The sequence below is a fragment of the Phodopus roborovskii genome, unplaced genomic scaffold, assembly GCF_943737965.1.
Source record: "Phodopus roborovskii unplaced genomic scaffold, PHOROB, whole genome shotgun sequence".
Lineage (NCBI taxonomy): Eukaryota > Metazoa > Chordata > Mammalia > Rodentia > Cricetidae > Phodopus > Phodopus roborovskii.
This window is the reverse complement of record NW_026126636.1, coordinates 4,292,909-4,311,340: the sequence shown is the minus strand read 5'-3', so window position 1 is coordinate 4,311,340 and position 18,432 is coordinate 4,292,909. Positions and strand designations below refer to the sequence as shown.

General features: G+C 48.9%; 1 protein-coding gene across 2 annotated transcripts; it reads left to right on the top strand.

Moving 5' to 3' along the window:
• The first annotated feature begins 1,292 nt into the window (after positions 1 to 1,292).
• Positions 1,293 to 17,253, top strand: Fam187b (family with sequence similarity 187 member B). 2 transcript variants are annotated; one of them, XM_051207299.1, is made up of 2 exons: positions 1,293 to 2,014; positions 16,863 to 17,253. In XM_051207299.1, exons 1-2 carry the CDS (start codon positions 1,308 to 1,310, stop codon positions 17,242 to 17,244), a joined length of 1,089 nt encoding a protein of 362 aa, XP_051063256.1. In that variant the 5' UTR covers positions 1,293 to 1,307; the 3' UTR covers positions 17,245 to 17,253. The 2 variants fall into 2 exon arrangements, with proteins under 2 accessions (XP_051063256.1, XP_051063255.1); XM_051207298.1 differs by lacking the exon at positions 1,293 to 2,014 and adding an exon at positions 11,036 to 11,791.
• Positions 17,254 to 18,432: the final 1,179 nt, after the last annotated feature.

Here is an 18,432-nt window from a genome sequence, read left to right as displayed (position 1 = left end):
AGCAACGCGTGCCAGGCTGGAATGTGGAAAAGGGTGGGGTGATGAAATCAGATCCCAGCATGATGGACTCTAGACTCCACCACTAGCACATCCCACTGACACCATGGGGCTGATTGGTGAGGATTTAAGACTTGGCAAGGAGGTCCTTGTCATGGCTTCCCACTGGACTCCAGAAACGGTAGAGACCAGTATCTCTTTGCCCCCTTTTGATGGACACGAGGTCCTTATATCAGGCACCTCTCATCTCTGAGACAAGTGCCTGGGAGAAACGGGGTGTTTTAATTTTTTTCTCTCTCTCACAGTTTCAAAGGTCTCTGGGCAGGTTTGCCTGGCTGCGTCATTTTGGAGCTTGCATTGCAAGGTTGGTGAGGTAGAGAACTAAGTATGCTACTTGCTTCACGTCAGCTAGGAAGCAGAGATGCAGAAGGAACGGACCAGGGACAATATCCACCTAAGGACTCCCCTACCCCTGCCAACTGGGTCCCACTTCCCAGTGATGGCCCAGCCTGACTCCATCTTAAGATTAAAATCTATCTTGTTACAAGGTCAAAATAAGTTTGTTCCTTTTTTGTAAAACTTGGATTTGGTCAGGTCTCGACCCGTTCTGGAATTTGACAGATCCCACACCCTCTCCACTGCCCCCCACCCTGATAAGATGTTCTGCCAAATAATTTTCAGCTGTTCCTCCACGTAACCAAAAATCCTTGAACAACCCTCAACCTTGAATTTTTGGGGCTAATATAAACCCCACTGTCTCCTGTGTTCGATGCTAAGCTCCACCTTCAGAGAGATAGCCCTGTCTTATAGAAAATAAAGCTTGCATACTCTGGTCAAAGAATTTGAGTAATGATCTTTCCTATTGTTGGGTGGGATGAACACTTAGTTTTTCAATACCATCAACATCAGCACCACCGTTGGGGACCCAAACATGTGAAGTCTAGTGGATCTTTAGATTCAGCGCACACCCCTATCTTCATGTGTGTGTGTGAGGTGTGAGGGTGAATAATTCTACTTCCTGGGATATGTAAGTTGTAACTTACATACACATACATCATTCAGTTTTTATTTTATATTCACTTGTCTGCCTGCATGTGTGTCTGCCACGTGGGGACTAGGAATCAAACCCGTGTCCCCTGGAGAACATCTGGTGTTCTTAACTGCTGCACCGTCTCTCCAGCCCAAGTATTTGATGTGTATTTCTGAAAAATGGCTGGACCACACAGTTCACAGGGCTTAGCACCTGAGTTCTATGGATGATGTCACAGTAGCCAAGAAGGTTCTGAAGTTTCCCCCTGTAGTTTTCAACCATGCTGGCCACTCTGTGGCTGGCTAGTCTTTCCCTTCCCCTGCTGTGGGCCCAGAAACTAATCAACTGTCCCTACAAGAACTTGTGCCACTATGCCCTGCTCTCCGGCAATGACGTGATCCTGCAGTGCAACCACCCCAAAGCACTATGGTATTTTTCTTCTCTGGAGGACAAACTGTCCCTGATCAACTCCATGCCCAATGTGAAGATACTGCCTGGGAGCAACCTGCAGTTACCCAACCCTCAGCCCTCCCAGACAGGGCTCTACCGCTGCCTGGATGATCACAAGGCCCGTGTGGTGGAATATGAGATTGACTTTCAGGATACAGCCCTGCTGCATGTCACACACAAGGACCTGGGCCAAACACCCATGGGAAACGAGACCATGAACCTAGGAGGCGAGGTAGTTGTCTTTACCCGCTGGGACCCTTGGCAAGACTGTAACCGTTGCGAAAAGCCTGGTGAGCGCAAACGTCTAGGCTACTGCTACGTGGAGGAGCCGCAAGGAAAACCCATGCCCTGCTGGCTTTACCTGCGAGAGAGGGTGACCGACAGCCGCCTGCGGCCTGAACTCCAGCTGCAAGCCTGCCAGGTGCCCTGTGACACCAGCACAGAAACCAACCAGCCGTTCTACGTCTTTGACACTCGTCAGCTGGACAAAACCACCGACCACGTGTGGCTCAGCTGTCCCTTGGCTTCCATCTACAGGTAACTGGAGCAGGGCCAACGAGCCCTTCTCTTGGCCCTCCTCAGTCCTGGTCTCCCGGAGCTATCTGCTGCTAGGGGACCCCATCCAGCAGCTAAAATCTCTTCCTCCACACCCAGAAGCCTTCATGGTCAGTGAGGAGCCTAGAGTCACTGTTTTGCTTAGATATTCCCACACCAGAAATATACTCTGAACTGGAATCTGGGCAAGAGATGCCGAGGAAGGCGGTGACTGAAAAAGGCCTCTTCCCTTCCTGCACAGGCAGCCACGCTCAGTCAGTGCAAACACAGATGTCAGCCCTGTGTGCTGACTGACCCCTGATGAGTATGGTCTGTCCGTGTCCCCTCCCGCCCCCCCACCCCGTGTCCTTGCACCAATGCCATCTGTCTTAGTGTAGGGGTTCGAGAAAACGCTGAAGGAAGACCCTAGACTCAGATAGCATGCAAGAGCAAAGAGCCTTTATTTACCAGAGTATGTGCGGTCCTTCATCTGTATAAAATGGCAATGACCCCTAGAGGAGCATGCAGGTTCCTTTTAAACACAGCTAGCAGGATTTCAGGAGCAGTTAGATCATCTCAGACGTAAGTGGATTAGCAAGCAGCTGTTACATCAGAGTTCTTTTAATGGGTTGAGGTTTTATCTTTGGACATACTTGGGTAAGTTTCAAGAGGGTTGCAGGAACTACCTTGAGACACTGTGGGGCTGACTCATGCCTTGTTCATGTTCTCTCTCTCCCTCGTTCCTAAAGGTAATTTGTTGACACATGGCCCCTTGTTGGGAGACACCTGTTTTCCCCTCTAAGAGAACTGAAACCTAAATTCAGTTGTAAGACTGTGAACGTTTAAACCCTTCATTAGAGCTTTCTCTTTCTTTTTCTCTTTTGAGATAGGGTCTCACTGTGTAGCTTTGGCTGGCCTGGAACTTGCTATAGACCAGGCTGGCCTTAAACTCACATTTCTTATTGGCTGGCTCTTTCTTAATGATTAACCCATTTCAATTAATCTAAGTACTTCCACGTGGTCTTATCTTACTGGAGAGAGGGGATGGAGTTCTTCTCTCTCTGTACTCCATCTTGGCTCTCCTCCCTACTCCTTCCTCTCTCCTCCTAGTCCACCTATCTTGCTTTCCTATTGGCCAACAGTGCTTTGTTCATTAACCAATAAGAGAAACATATTTACAGAATGACATCTCCCATCAGGCTGTGAATGCTATTTTGGTTCCTTTTTATTGTTTTTGTTTTAAATCCTAGTAAGAATCACATAGTTACTCAACTTTTTTAATGTAAAATTTATTTTCATGCTATGTGTATGGGTGTTTTACGTGAATGTACTTATGTGCTCACAGGTCAGAAGAGAGCAATGTTTTGCCTGGAACTGGCCTGGGAATTGAACTTGGGTCCTCTGGAAGAGCAGCTAATGCTTTTAATAGCTCGGCTACCTCTCCCTCCCTTAAATCGGTGGTTCTCAACCTTCCTAACACTTTGACCCTTTAATACAATTCCTCATGTTATGATGACCGCCCTCCCCATCATAAAATTATTTTCATAAGTGTAATTTTGCTACTGAGTGCTGTCTCTGTTCCTGCGACCATTGGAAATGCTTGTTTTCCCATGGTCCCGACCCACAGGTTGAGAACCACTGCCCTGAATGGTTCCTCCATAATGCAAATGAGGTTCATTCGAAGATCCCTCTCCACTTGGCTTCCTGGGTCATCATGCGTTCTTAGTCCCCTTCGGATGCTCACCCTGCCCTTGCAGTTTACTTCCTCCTCATTCTGTCAGAGTGGCCCTTTAAGAATACGAAATGTTTCAACCCTTGGTCCCCGATTGGTGGCACTGTTTGGACAGGGAGGGGCAGCCTCACTGGAGGAAGCACATCCCTCCCCCCCCCCAAGGCTTTGAGAGCTGAAGGCCTCACTCCACTTCCAGTTCAGTATTATCTGCTTTGGGACAGGGGTGGAAAGTCTGGTCTCTCAGCCCCCTGTTCCCAATGCCATGCTGGTTGCTTGCTGTATGCGCCCTCTCTGTTGGGATTTTTTAAAAGCTGCTCAAGAAAGACACCGTGCGACAGAGTTCAAGTGGAAGGTTTTGTTTTAATTAGGGGAAAAGGATCACAAAAAGGGGAAAGGGAGGAGGGGGGACTGGCCTCTGGGGACAGAGGCAGGGGGGAGAGACGGAGAGAGAGGGGAGAGAGAAAGGAAAGAGAGAGAGGAACAGACAGGAGAGAAAGAGAGAGGGATGGGAGGTAGGCAGGGCCCTTTTAAAAGGAAACATAGTTGCCAGGCGTTGGTGGCGCACACCTTTAATCACAGCACTCGGGAGGCAGAGGCAGGTGGATCTCTGTGAGTTCGAGGCCAGCCTGGTGGACAGAGCCAGTTCCAGGACAGGCTCCAAAGGAATACAGAGAAACTCTGTCTCGAAAAACGAAACCAAACCAAAACAAAACAAAAAAGGAAACATAATGAATGTGCAGCTGAGGCTGCAGCTGAGGGCATATCCTGTCAGAACCCCAAGGACAGGCCAGTACAGATGTCTAAATACTAACACCCTCCATGATAGTTAGCCCCCTGAGACTATAAGCCCAAATAAATTCTTCATTCTGTGAGTTGCCTTCGTCACAGTGTTTTATCACAGCTACATAAAAGTACCTGACAGTTTGATTCCAGGAGCCAAATCCATACTTGTTACTGAGTTCCAGAGGGATACAGTCTATTGCGGTGGGAAAGACAGGGTGGGTAGCAGGCAGGGAAGGAATGTTGGCAGGAGCAGGAGGCTGGTCACAGCGTAGGAAAGTGCAGATATGGTGTGGATAGGCTCCGTGGTGGCTGGGTCTCCTCATTTCTTGGAATGAGAAGCAAAGTGCAGCTGCTTGTAACATATTTGCAAGTACTTGTTGGTAACTGTTTCTGGTCTTAGGTTCGTGTGTGTGTGTGTGTGTGTGTGTGTGTGTGTGTGTGTGTACATACATTTTAAATTACTGAGTTTTCTTGAGTTGTAAATATAAAACTTGTTTTTTCTTTCTTTTCTAAATTATTTAACTATTTTATGTGCATTGGTATGAAAGTGTCAGATCCCCTGGAACTGGAGCACAGACAGTTGTGATCCGCCATGTGGGTGCTGGGAATTGAACCCCAGTCCTCTGGTAGAGCTGCCAGTCCTCTTAACTGCTGAGCCATCTCTCCAGCCCCAAAACTGTGTGTGTGTGTGTGGTGTGTGTGTGTGTGGTGTGTGTGTGTGTGTGTGGTGTGTGTGTGTGTGTGTGTGTGTGTGGTGTGTGTGTGTGTGTGGTGTGTGTGTGTGTGTTTGGTGTGTGTGGTGTGTGTGTGGTGTGTGTGTGTTTGGTGTGTGTGTATGTGTTTGGTATGTGTGTGTGTGGTATGTGTCTGTGTCTGTGTGTGTGTGTGTGTGTGTGTGTTTCCCCCCCATGAATTTACTCTTTCCGTCAAAGCATTAAGAAGCTTTGGCTTTATCTTACTGTGGTTTGAATAAGAATGGACCCCATGGGATCATAGATGTTAATATTTGGTCATCAGGGAGTGGCATTATTTGAAAGGACTAGCTGTGGCCTTGTTGGAAGAAGTGTGTTCCTGGTGGGTAGGCCCCGGCATTCTCAAAAGCTCATGCCAAGCCCAGAGTCTGTCACTTTTCCGGCTGCCTGAGGATCTGGGTGTAGAACTCTCAGCTACTTCTCCAGCACCATGTCTGCCAGCATTCCATCATGCTCCCCACCATGACAGTGAACTAAACCTCTGAAACTGTAAGCCAGCACCAATTAAATGTTTCCTTTGTAAGGGTTGCTATGGTCATAGTAACCCTTCACAGCAACAGAACATTAAAACGTGTATATATCTGTAATATGTTTTCATTTTTATTTTGTTTGCTGTGGTTATCAAACTCAAGGCTTTGAGTGTTCCAGACAAACACTCTAACACTAAGCTGCATCATCCCCACCTCCGGTATTTTGAGACAAGGTTTCATTATGTAGCCTTAAGATAATTATAGGCCCCCTAGAGCTACAGAGTAAGACCCTGTCTCAAAAACCAAAATAAGATCTTCAAGATGGCCCCATGGGTAAAAGTGCTTGCTACCAAATCCAATGACCCCAGTTTGGTCCCCAGAACACACATGGTGGGTAAAGAGAAATGACTTGTGTAGTGAGATAGTCCTTCTGTAGCACTGACCACGCCCATTGGGGGTGGAGCGATGGGCGGAGGTGACCTGAGGAAGGAGGTTGGAGGGGGCCAGGAAGGCGCTCTCTCTTTCTGGCGTGACTCGGACAGGAGAGGATCGGGTTGAATTTCCTGGTGTTCATCTGTCTAGGTTGTAAGTTATTTCTCCCTGAATAAACATCTATTCGGCCTATTTGTTTATCCTGATCCTTATTTACCGCAATAGACTTGGGCAGGTTGTCCTCTGACCTCCACACAGACTCCATGCTTCCTGCAGGCCTGTAATCATACACATTTGTGCAGACACACCCACTATTGTGTAACAGTCTTCCCCCCCCCCCCAGATTGAAACACTGTACCCTGCAGGGAAACTCCTTAAACAGGAAAGTAAACAACTCAAACTAGCTTCAGGAAGTCCCTGAAGCTGACCAGATTCACTAGGGCTCTTCCTGCCAGAGTAAACAATAAAAACTACAAAGAAGATGCCGACACCAGACCAGCTGCCTGCAAGGAGCAGAAACAGCTGAGCTGCCCGGAAGAGGTGGAGACCAACTGAGGTACCCGGAAAGGACACTCTCCAGCCTGTTGAGCTGCCTCCATCTGTGCAATGTGCTCTAGGTTCCCAGCTTTGTGAGCTGTGTGTCACTCATGCTGGCTTGGGCCTTGGTGATTCATCTGTCTTTGAGTCATTTCTGCTCCTGTCATCCCAATAAAACTCATTGGTTCACCAAGTTGGACTTTGACAGTATCCATACTTTGGTTCTGAGCTTGCTCTCCGGATGAGTGGACATGTGTGTGTGCAGTGACTCCCCAGGACAAGTTTTGTCACTCGACACACACATACACATAAGTGGATAAATGTAAACAACAACAAAAACCAAGTAACCAACCCCCCCCAAAAAAATCGGTAGTTTTAAGCAGTTCTGTATGGACTAGTGTTTACAATAAAGCATGTGGGGGACCTTGGTGGATTCCAAGGTAGGAGAGGGACAAACATGCCAGGCAGACAGCTTACGTGAGAAGTTTTACTAGAAAGGGAAGGGAGAGGGGAAGGAAAGAGACCTAAAGACACAGAGAGGACAGAAGAGGAGAGGGTCTGCCACAGGGGAATAGCTGGAAAGAGATGGGAAGTGGGCAGGTGTTTTTTCTTTCTTTCTTTTCTTCCTTTTTTTTTTTTTTTTTTTTTTTGGTTTTTTTTTCGAGACAGGGTTTCTCTGCGGCTTTGAAGGCTGTCCTGGCACTAGCTTTTGTAGACCAGGCTGGTCTTGAACTCACAGTGATCCTCCTGCCTCTGCCTCCCGAGTGCTGTGATTAAAGGCGTGCGCCGCCGCCGCCGCCGCCGCCGCCGCCGCCACCACCACCACCCGGCTGGTATTTTTCTTTTAAAGGATCCTTTGCACCTGCATACAGACTATGTAGTGATGTAGCAGCCATGGAACCCTGAGCTGGGCAGGGTACTGCCTAAGTGCACTGACAGGGGACAGGGGACAGGGGACAGGCCAGTATAAAGCCCAAATCCTTACATTCCCACCTTTATTATTAAAAAGGTGAAGAGTTAGGTGTAGCATGTTAGAGATTGAGGGTGTCGGGTTCTCAAGACTACTTCCTGCTGACCCTGGGGGTTATCAAACATCTTTGGGGGACCTGAGAAAGCTGGGGTGCTGTCACGTCCCGGGGTAGCTGGTTAGCTGTTGTCCAGGCTGTATGGTTCCTCTTAGACCTGGCAAGATGTTGGCAGAGCAGAGGACAAAGTTAAGTTTAAGACAAAAACTTTTCTGAGGTCCTGGTGATTGAGGGAGGAGTTCCTGAGGAGTCCACGATGAAGGAAGGGAGACTTGGGACCCGGGAAAGGTTGAATGATAATTATCTGCAATGAATCTAACCTGTTTGGGTGGGTTCAATTCAGCTCCCTGGAACTTGCAAGAATTCTTTGGGAAAGGGTAAATTTTAGCCACATTAGCATTTTTTACCATTTAATAAATTGTACTGAAATTTATGTTGTAGAAATGGCAGCACCCTCATGTCAGAAACAATTTTGGTTGAAAGCATTAACAGTCTTCCTTCCATCTGGAAAACTAACAGGTATTTTTGGCAAATGATCGTATGGTGGTATAGTTTGGTGTTTTCTATCTTGTCAGAGTTAGATTAATAGTTTATCAGAACTTTATCGCTTAATGTTAAGACTATGGACAGTAGCATAACTAGAGAGAGAGAGAGAGAGAGAAATCTGATAACTAGAATTTGTACACCATAAGTTACTTTGTTACACCTTAAAACTGTTTTAGATTTGTACAAAGCTGAGGACATTCAAATGGCCAGAGGCTGTTTCCCATAGGAGCAGTCAGTCCACATCCATCACTCTAGCAACTTCCTAAAGTCTAACTGCCATGACTGACAGGGATGGTAGCATGTGACCTTGTGTGATTTGAAGGTGGCAGAAGCCTTGCTTCTTTATTAAGAGTAATGGCTGGCATTTGATATTTCCCAAGAGTCTGTGCAGTAGATGGACCGTAGAAAATCATGCCCTGTCAGGCGTTTTGTGTTGCATGGGTTGGATGAAGAAAGAGGGTTACCCCAAGATGAATTTCAGGCTCTGGCAGCAGGAGGAAAGTTTCTGTGAACTGAACCTCGAGCAGGTGTGCAAAGACTTATGCACTGATTGTTACACAGAAGTTATTTGGGGGGGGGTAAAACAAGTTCCTCCTACCAAAGCCCCTGATCTAACTATGTGTTTTTCTGAAGGAAATCATCACACCCCTGCCTCTTTAGTCCTTACTGTGCACTGTTCCCAATAATTCAAGATAGCTAGGAGTGCCAGGGCAGTCCCTAGTTCCAGGACCAAAGTCACACAAGGGCCGTAAAACTTCAGAAAAGCAACGCTACAGATAGCAGAAAACAATCACTATTTTTCACAGGTCAAAGCATTTCTAGAAAACAATGATTCATTCTGACGCTTAAACAACGGTTTCATTCTAATGTTTATCCCAGATACAACAATTCTCGTAGATTTCTACTACAATGCCCCAATCACCCCAAGTTTCCTGTGTGAGAAGGTGCTTAGGGAAAGATTTAGGGTAGAAGAAACTGTGAATCATATGTACGTATTTAAGATAATTGCAGTTTGCAGATATCTCGGGGGAAGAGTTAAGGACCAATGTGTCCAAAGGTCAGGAAGCTTGGCTGGAATGCTCCGGGAAACAGGACTGAAGTTAACATGAATGGGGTGGCCAGAGAGATACAGGAAATGAGAACAGTGACCATCAAGGATTTGGCCACTGCTCTATCCTCGGTGTTAGGGTGTGTCAGGGGGCTGAAGAGATGGCTCAGTGATTAAGAGCATTGGTTATAAACCCTCTCCTCCCCTCACTCTTTGTCACCTGCACCAGGTGGGTGACTGGCCCTGCCACTCCCCAGCTGCAGCACACAGGAGAGCAGGCGTGGCAGCACACTAGAGCTGACCCGTTGGTGGCAGTGTAGTTGAGTTGGGCCCGTGGGCGCGAGAGCGGGAGCTGTCCCCATCCCTCTCTCCTATGCCACCATGTGGATAAAAGAAACATGGCCTCCCCTCCATCGCTTGCCGCCAGCGACAGGTGGGAGAGCTGGCCTTGGGGGCATGAGAAGGGAGGCTCTGGCCCTGCCCCTCACCAAGGGCAGCAATCTGGAGAGCCCGCCCTGCGCTTCACCTCGCCTGGGCAGAGCAGTAGAGCTGGCCCTGGTGGAGTGAGTGTGGGCGATCTGGGCCTGAGAGCAGAAGAGCCGGCCCTCCTTGCTGTCTGCTACATTGGGTGAATTAGCCGGGGCAGAGCCAGAGAGCTCACTTAGGTGGTGAAAGTGATGGAAAGCTGGCAGGAAGATGGATGGCCAACCCATCTACCACGCAGGCCCAGAACTAGGACTGTGAGGTAGCCCGCCCCAACACCCCGCTCATCTGCTGGAGCGTGTGAAGGGGCTGGACCTGAGATCCCAAGCTACAGGGTCTCCACATCACAGGGCAACAAGGGCCCGGGGAGGGCCCAGCTGCGACAGTGTAGCAGAAGCCAGAGGCCCCGAGCCAGACCACTGACTCATAGCAACGAACACTTGCCAGTAAGGGTGTATGGACTAAATAAAGGGTGTGCTGTGTGACTCACTGGGTAGCACCACACTTTCCAGGTCAAGATTTTTTTGTTTTGTTTTTGGCTTTTTTTGGGGGGGGGGTTTACTTTAAAATTTGGATTTTGGGGGGAGGTTGCAAGGGCAGAGAGTGGATTGTGAGAGGAATGAGGTGGAGATATGTGTTATGAAATCCACAAAGAATCAAAAGTTGAAAACAAAACAACAGCAAAAACACTGGCTGCTTTTCCAGAGGACCTGAGTTCGGTTCCCAGCACCCACATGGGGGCTCACAATTGTCTGTAACTCTAGTTCCAGGGGACCTGACACCTCTCCTGTGCTCCAGGATCCAGTACACACATGGGACACAAAAACTCAAACACACGAAAAATAAAATTATTTTAAAAAGGTAGAGTGTGGCGGCACATGTCTTTAATCCCGTCATCTGGAGGCAGAGGCAGGCAGAGGCTGGTGGATCTCTGAGTTCAAGGCCAGCCTGGGCCACATAGTTCCAAGGCAGTCAGTGAGGCAATGTGTGTGGGACATGGTCTACACGTGCAGGAACAGTATATTGAATGTTCACATGTGGACACCAGTGCCCCTGCCTAGGCATGAAAATCACCTCTTGGGAATGCAGGTGACAGAAAGACCCTGAGCAGACAAATCACATCCCAACTTGTCACGGGGGGGGGGGTGGCTTAAAGTCCTTTTGTTCACCTCCCTGCTCCACAGAGGCTTGAGTTCATGAATGACCTCACAATGTCCAGGCTGGTGGCCTGGGTCCAGCCACCTTCCCAGTCCACCATGATTACCATCCTGTGGACACTGCTCAGCTTTTCTCTCCACGTGTTGGGATTCCACCTTTCCATTAGATGTCCCCAGGCCAAGGAATGTCAGCTGGCCCTCCTCTCTAACAATGACGTTCTCTTGGAATGCGGCGTCTCTGAGGCTCGCTGGTTCTTCTTTGGGATCGAGGCGAATGGAAACCCTGCTAGCCTCTCCAGCATTTCCAATGTCAGAGAAGATCCAGAGGGTAGTCTCCTTATCCAAAACCCGTCGTTCTTCAACACAGGCCTCTACAAGTGCCAGGACAAGAATGGAACCCAAGTGACTGGGTATAAGATTGATTTTCAGGACATCACCAAGCTGCATATCACACACAGAAGCCTGGACCAGGAGCCCCTGAAGAATGAGAGCCTGAACCTGGGCCACAGAGAGGCAGTATATACCCAGTGGGAACCATGGCAGGGTTGCAGCAACTGTGAGAGCCCGGGTGAGCGCAAGCGCCTGGGTTTCTGCTATATTAAGGAACCTCTGGAGGAGCCTGTACCCTGTGGGATCTACTTGGGAAATGCAAAGACATTTTTCCCCCGAGTAAGGCCTGAGATGCAGCTGGAGGCCTGCTATGAGTTGTGCCGAGGCGACCTGACTGGCGGGGACTACGTCATCTTCGATAACTTCAGGCTCATAGAGGAGACAGAATCTACATGGCTCACCTGCCCCTTAGCATCCATCTACAGGTGGGGGGGTCCTTTCACCTGTTCTGCTCTGGTCCCCAGTCCCGGGGATCTTCATGGTGAATCTGTGCCACGCTAGTAGGGGTGTCGTGGTAGGTCAGCCCCATTGGTAGCCATCAGGAGTCAGTGAGAGCAGGGAGGAGCCAGGGATGCAGGAGCACACCTCTCTAAAACATACAGTAAGAATGTGTCCCAAAGTATACTGTGTGTGTGGGGAGATTGTTTTTAACATACTTAAGTCTCACACTCATTGATTTCTCCATTTGTTGTCGGAAATAAGAGTCTTCAAAGATTCAGGGAACCGCGTTGCTCACTGACTACACGGCTTTCCGAATCCATCAGTGAACTGGGATGTAAATACGGCTGATGTTGGTCATGGTGGATAGCTAATCAAAGGAAGAGAAGGTTCCGGTCAGGGCTTTCATGGCCGCATTGAGGTCTTCCCATTAAATCACACTTTTCCTTTAACTCTGGCAGCTTATTCACTCAGCTTGCAAGAGTCACATAGAGGAATCTATAGGGTTAGTCTCTGTTAAAGACCATTTTTAATGGAGCATTACTTAGGAGATAGTCTGGTAAAGTCACTAGGGATGAGGAGAGCATTCTGTGAGTGGAGATTGTGAATATCTTGAAAGCAATGTGAATATTTTAAGTTCACTATTGTGTTCTCTTCTTTTTAATTGTATGCTATAACTACTAAGCATTTTATTAGAAAATACAGCCGTTGCACTCCACATGAAGAAAAGCCATCTGACAATTGTATAAAATTATGTTAAAATATGTCCTAAATGGGAAAGAGGAGTTGTTATTATTTGTTAAAGTTCTTTTGTGGTATTTAAACATTCAGAATTAAGGGCAATAGTTAAATGCGTGTGTGTGTGTGTGTGTGTGTGCCTTTTCAGAGTCTGAAGGGCTGATCTAAAGGGACCGAAAGAGTGAGGTGTGGGGTGTGCCTCTAATCCCAGCACTGGGGATGCACATTCAGGCAGATCTCTCTGTTTGAGGACATCTTGGTCTACATATGGAGTCCTAAGCCAGTCAGGGCTGCATAGTGAGGCCTTGTCTCTACAAAAGGAGGAGGGATTGAGAGCTCCTGTGAACTGATATTGGATGCATGAAAGACTCGGCTGCTGCCGTGTAGATGGCTTCCTGCCCACCAGCATTCACATCTCCTTTGTGTGTGAGAATGATAAGAAAGATGCCCAAGTTAATGGAACCCCGGAAAACCCTTCTTTAGTTTTTTTTTTTAAGAGGTTTATTTTTATTTTATGCGTCTAGTGCTTTGCCTGCATCTGTGTATGGGCAGTGCCCTTGGAGGCCAGAAGAGGGCGTCAGATCTCCTGGGACTGGAGTTAGGGATGGTTGTGAGCCATGTAGCTACCGGAAGAGCAATACGAGTTCTTAACCACTGAGCCATCTCTCCAGCTCTGATGCCCCTTCTTTAAAGAGTAAGGGCGGATACTGCCAAAATACAGCAAACGGTCAGGTCATAGTGGTTTTCCAGTAGGCCATTCTTTAAAGTTATTTTCATTTCATGTATATTCGTGTTTTGCCTGCATGTAAGAACATGCACCATGTACGTGCCTACTGCCTAAAAAGTCCAGACTGCATTGGAACCCTGAAACTGGAGTGACAGATGCTTGTGAGCTACTGTGTGGATGTTGGGAACTAAACCTGGGTCCTCTGGAAGAGCAGCCAGTGCTCTTAACCACTGAGCCATCTCTCCAGCTTCATCACAACCTGAGTCCATGATACACATGAGGTGTTTCTTCTTCCTAACTTGAGTCTTTTGTCACCAACCTTTCTATCACTCATTTGACTTTCATTCCTCAGGTGTAGATCAGAGGGCTGAGTGAGGGTGTCACCATAGGATAGAGCAGGATTTCCCATGATTCTCTGTGAACTTGTTTTTCGGTTAAGTGTAGACAGATATTATATAGCCCTAACGAATAAACTCACAGCAACCAGGTGAGATGTGCAAGCCCCAAAGGCTTTCCCCGCACATCCTTAACAGTGCAGGCATGAGAAACCAAAGCAGATCCCAGGAGTGTGACTCACAGAAGACAGTAACCATGGACAGTTCATTTTCCAGGAAGGTTGTGTTCACATGCACACTTTTAATCAGGCTTCTCCTGCACAAAACCATCCACCCTGGGATGGCAACAGAGAGGCAATTGGAAGATCAAGGTGGCCTGAACTGTAAACTCCACAAAACCACAGATCTGAGACAGGTAGCCGGCTGCCGGAGGACCTTTGGGTGCACGATGACCCCAAAATGCAGGGGCTGGGCAATATCTTAAAAGCGGTAATACTGCCAGCAAGGCACCCATAGTCTGTGGAGCTCAGTCCTAATGACGTGTAAAGCCAGGTCACACGTAAGTGTGGCTAACCTCCTCTGGGCCCTTGAGATTCTGGAACATTGGAAGGAAGGTGCTTGGAGCGCATTGGGGGTCCAGGAAGGAGAGATTGCTGGGAAAGGAAGACCTGGGTATATGGAGTTTGGGGTTCGGGAATAATACAAGTATAATCGCTGTGTTCGACATCAGTGCCAGAATGTAGATGACAGAAATGGCTAGAAGAATGATCTCCAGCTGGGTCAGAGGAGCCCATAAGACAAAACCTTCTGGGTTGCTAGTAGTGATTCTCTTCATTGTTTTTGTTGACTTCACCCTCTCACTGAGGAAAGTCAGGGCAGGAACCACGGAGGGATGCGGCTTGGGGGCTCACAGGTTCATGGTTAGCTAACTTTCTCATTCTACCTAGGACCACATACCTAGGGGATGGTGCTGTCCACAGTGGACTGGGTCCTCTTATAGCAACAATCATGACAACCCCCTCCAGGCACATCCACCAGCCAGTCCGATCCCGCAGTCCCTCTCAGGTGATGCTAGCGAGGACAGGACCCTGCACCTTAGACTGAGCTTAACTGAGAAGATCATGGAAGGCTGGGAAGGTGGCTCAGCCGGTAGGGAGGAATCAGTGGCCATCTCCCACTGACTAGTCCTACCCTCCTCCAAGAACGGACTGGGCAGAGAGGGAGGAAGACAAACCCGAGGAACTTTGTTGCCCATCTTAAAGGGAGAAAACAATGGGTCAGTCTGTGCAGTGGGGCAGGTTTGAACTCTTGACAGCAGCAGGTGCTGAGAGTTTACAGTCTCGAAGGTCTCTGGAGCCCCAGGTCTCAAGCATGGTGCCGCTGTCCCAGAAGCAGTGGGTCTTGGAGGACAGAAAGCAATGAAGGCACAGATTCATTTCTGTGGCACAAAGGGGCCTGGGGGGGGGTCTTAGAGGCAGGGAACAGTCTCTCTGCCTGCAGCCACTGCCAGAGTCCTGGAGTGCAGGGCGCCTCCCAAGAGCCTTGGAGACAGTCTTCTCCGTCCTCCTCTAATGACTCCCGAAGTCTTCTGTTTGTAAAACTGCAGGGAGTCTGATTTTTATTGTTATGTTCGTTTTTTTGAGACAGGGTTTCTCTGTGTAGCCCTGGCTGTCCTGGAACTCACTCTGTAGACCAGGCTGGCCTCAGACTCACAGAAGTCTGCCTGCTTGTTAGGTACCTACACTCCACATACTGCATACATAAAGACACATACATGCACAATTGCAGACATAATGCATTCACATATACAGACACGCCTGCACAATCACAGACACATGCATGTACACAGACACAGTATTCACATATATAGTCACATACATGCACCTACACAGATACATTCATGCGCACACACACACACACACACACACACACACACGATGGTTTAGCAGTTAAAAGCAATTGCTGTCTTTGCATAGGACCCAGGTTCAGTTCCAAGCACCCATATGGCTACCCACACTGTTTGTAACTCCAGTTCCAAAGGATCCAACGACCTCTTCTAGCATCCATGGAAATCAGGCTCATATGTGGGACACACACATAGATAGAGGTAAAACACTTACACACATGAAAGTAATAAAGCCTTAAAAAAAAAAAAAAGGGTAGCGAATGATTGAGAAAGATACCAGACACAGACCCCTGGCCTCCACTTACACCTCTGTACACGTATGTATACATGCATACATACACAAGCACACACATTACACTTAAACGAGTGTACTTAGCTTTTAGAGGAGCCTCAACAGTTGGGAGAACAAAGCGAATTGTTAGTTTATGTATGAAGGGTCCCCCTTCCTAAGAGCCCAAGTGTTAAAGGCCTGTTGGCCAGCTGACAGGGTTTAGGGAAGGAATCCTGACATGAACTCCTCGATCAAATCATAATTCAATGGCACCGTGGAGAGAAGGTAGAAAAAATGGGGTCTACCCTGAGGAAGTAGGTCAGTGGTGGGGGGGTGCCCAAGGAAGATAGACTTGTCTCTACATCCTTCCCATTTCTCTCTGCTTCCTGGCTCCCATGACATGAATAGTCTCCTTTACTACCCATGCTCACTGCCATGATATCCTGTCTATGTAGCCCAGGCTAGCCCCAAACTTGCCATCATCCTGCTTCCGCCATCTGAGTGCTGGATCCCTGGTGTGTACCATCGCATTTAGCTTGAAACCCAGTATTTTAAATGTTGCAAAGGGCTGGCGGCAGTTGGGGGGAGATTAAACTTCTAAGTGGGGAGTCAATCGGGGAAGGCCCTTGTGAGAACTGGTCACTCCTGCCGAGATGGAAACAGACGAGAGCCCTGTGCTTTGAGGGACATTGTTCCAGGCAGATAGCCCAGCAAAGACGGAGGCCTGAGGCTGCCCGGCTGAGAAATCCCCGGCACACTAGTGTGGCTGGGCGTTAATTACAAGTGCAGATAACAGAGAGGAGGGCAGTACAGATGAAGGGCATTGGTTTTCCAAAAGTTCTTTCAAATTACCTCAAGGCAGGTGCCGACGCTATAGCCCCGTTCTCAGATGAGGAAACAGACACTGGTGGCCTTGGCTCAGGCCACCCGGCCAGTCAGAGGTAGAAGTGTAGAAGCTTGGCGGCCCATAGCTCCCAGCACCCTCTGGTAACATTTACAGTGCTCCATGGTTGTCCCCAGCTCCCTCGGTCCCCCCTTCTCTCAGGACCCTGAAGTCTGACCCTGAGCTTCTCCCATCCAGGCCTGTCCACTGGGAAGTCAACGACACTGCCCTGACATGGCAGAACCAACTCTCCGGCGAGTACATCAGCAGCTTCATGGACCCGTTGAGTGGTGGCCAGCAGCTGAAGATCTTCCAGCCAGCCATTTACAGATGTTTCGTGGAACAGGAGCTCATAGCCCAATTCAACCCCACAGGCCCTGAAGAAATGCTGGAGGCTGAGGGACAGTTCAAAGGCCAGGGGTGGTCCAGGACCCAGCCAGGCAAGGCAGACTCAGTCCTCAGGTGCTTGAAGCTGATGCTGCTGATGCTGTCGATACTGGTTGTGGGGGGGCTTCTCTGTAAGGTGGGTTTCCGTCCTGCCCGAAGTAAGAAGAGGGATCAGGTCCTACTGGTGAAATAAACTGAGCTCCCCGCCCCCTGCCCCATTCCCAAGGGGACCCGGTCTCTCTTCACAGTCCCGTGCTTAGCTCTAGTCATCCATGGCAGCCCCACACTAGCCCCTGGAGGTGTGGAGCCAACACAGACCTGTATCCAAATCCAGTGGTACCTCACTCCATGTTCTACGCTCTGCTCGGCTAATCTGTTGCACAGATCACTGAGGCAAGACTGTCTAGTCCTTAGCGAGTTGGGGCTCTGGGGTTCCTCGGCGGGGAGGAAGGGAAGGAGGGAACCTTCTCAGGGTGTGTGGTATGACTTTCTCTGGAGGGATGTGAACACACAGCTATTCATCCCAGGTTGGACACTAATGACGGACTAAAGAAATGAATCCCACCCAAGCCCGGCTTGGTGAACTAGTGAGTTTCCTGGGGTCCCTTACAGGAGGATGAATGAGGGGGTGCTTATATGAGTGAGGGTGACTCTAGAGCAGCTGCATCACCCAAAGGTCTAGCATGGATGATGTCACTCATCAGGCTCGGCACAGGTGATGTCATCAGGCATGGCATAGGGGATGTCATCAGGCCTGGCATAGGGGATGTCATCAGGCCTGGCATAGGGGATGTCATCAGGCCTGGCATAGGGGATGTCATCAGGTCTGGCATAGGGGATGTCATCAGGCATGACATAGGGGATGTCATCAGGCTCGGCACAGGTGATGTCATCAGCCCTGGCATAGGGGATGTCATCAGGCTCGGCACAGGTGATGTCATCAGCCCTGGCATAGGGGATGTCATCAGGCCCGGCACAGGTGATGTCATGCATGGAAAGCTGCTTGCTTAAACTTTCCATACAATTTGTAGGCAGTTCCACCCAGAGCCTCCTCTTCCCCAGAGAATGGCTACTGCTGTGCAACCACAGGGAGGATCCTGTGAATTATGGAACTTCCCAAGCCTCCCGAGCCTTGTGTATCTCCTCCGCTTCCTGAGCCTTTTGGGTGTCCTTTCGCTCTCCCCAAAGGAACACGTCGGCCGGAAAGGAATCTTGGTTGCTTCACTACAGCCTGTCTCTGTTGTGGTATACTGCAGCCTCTTCATTCAACCCTTTCTCCCAAGGTCAAGATGGAGGACACACATGGGTGTCTTCCAGGCCACCCAGGTCTGCACTGGTCCCCTGATGCTTGTCCTCAAGACATCTTCCTCTATTGTGCCTC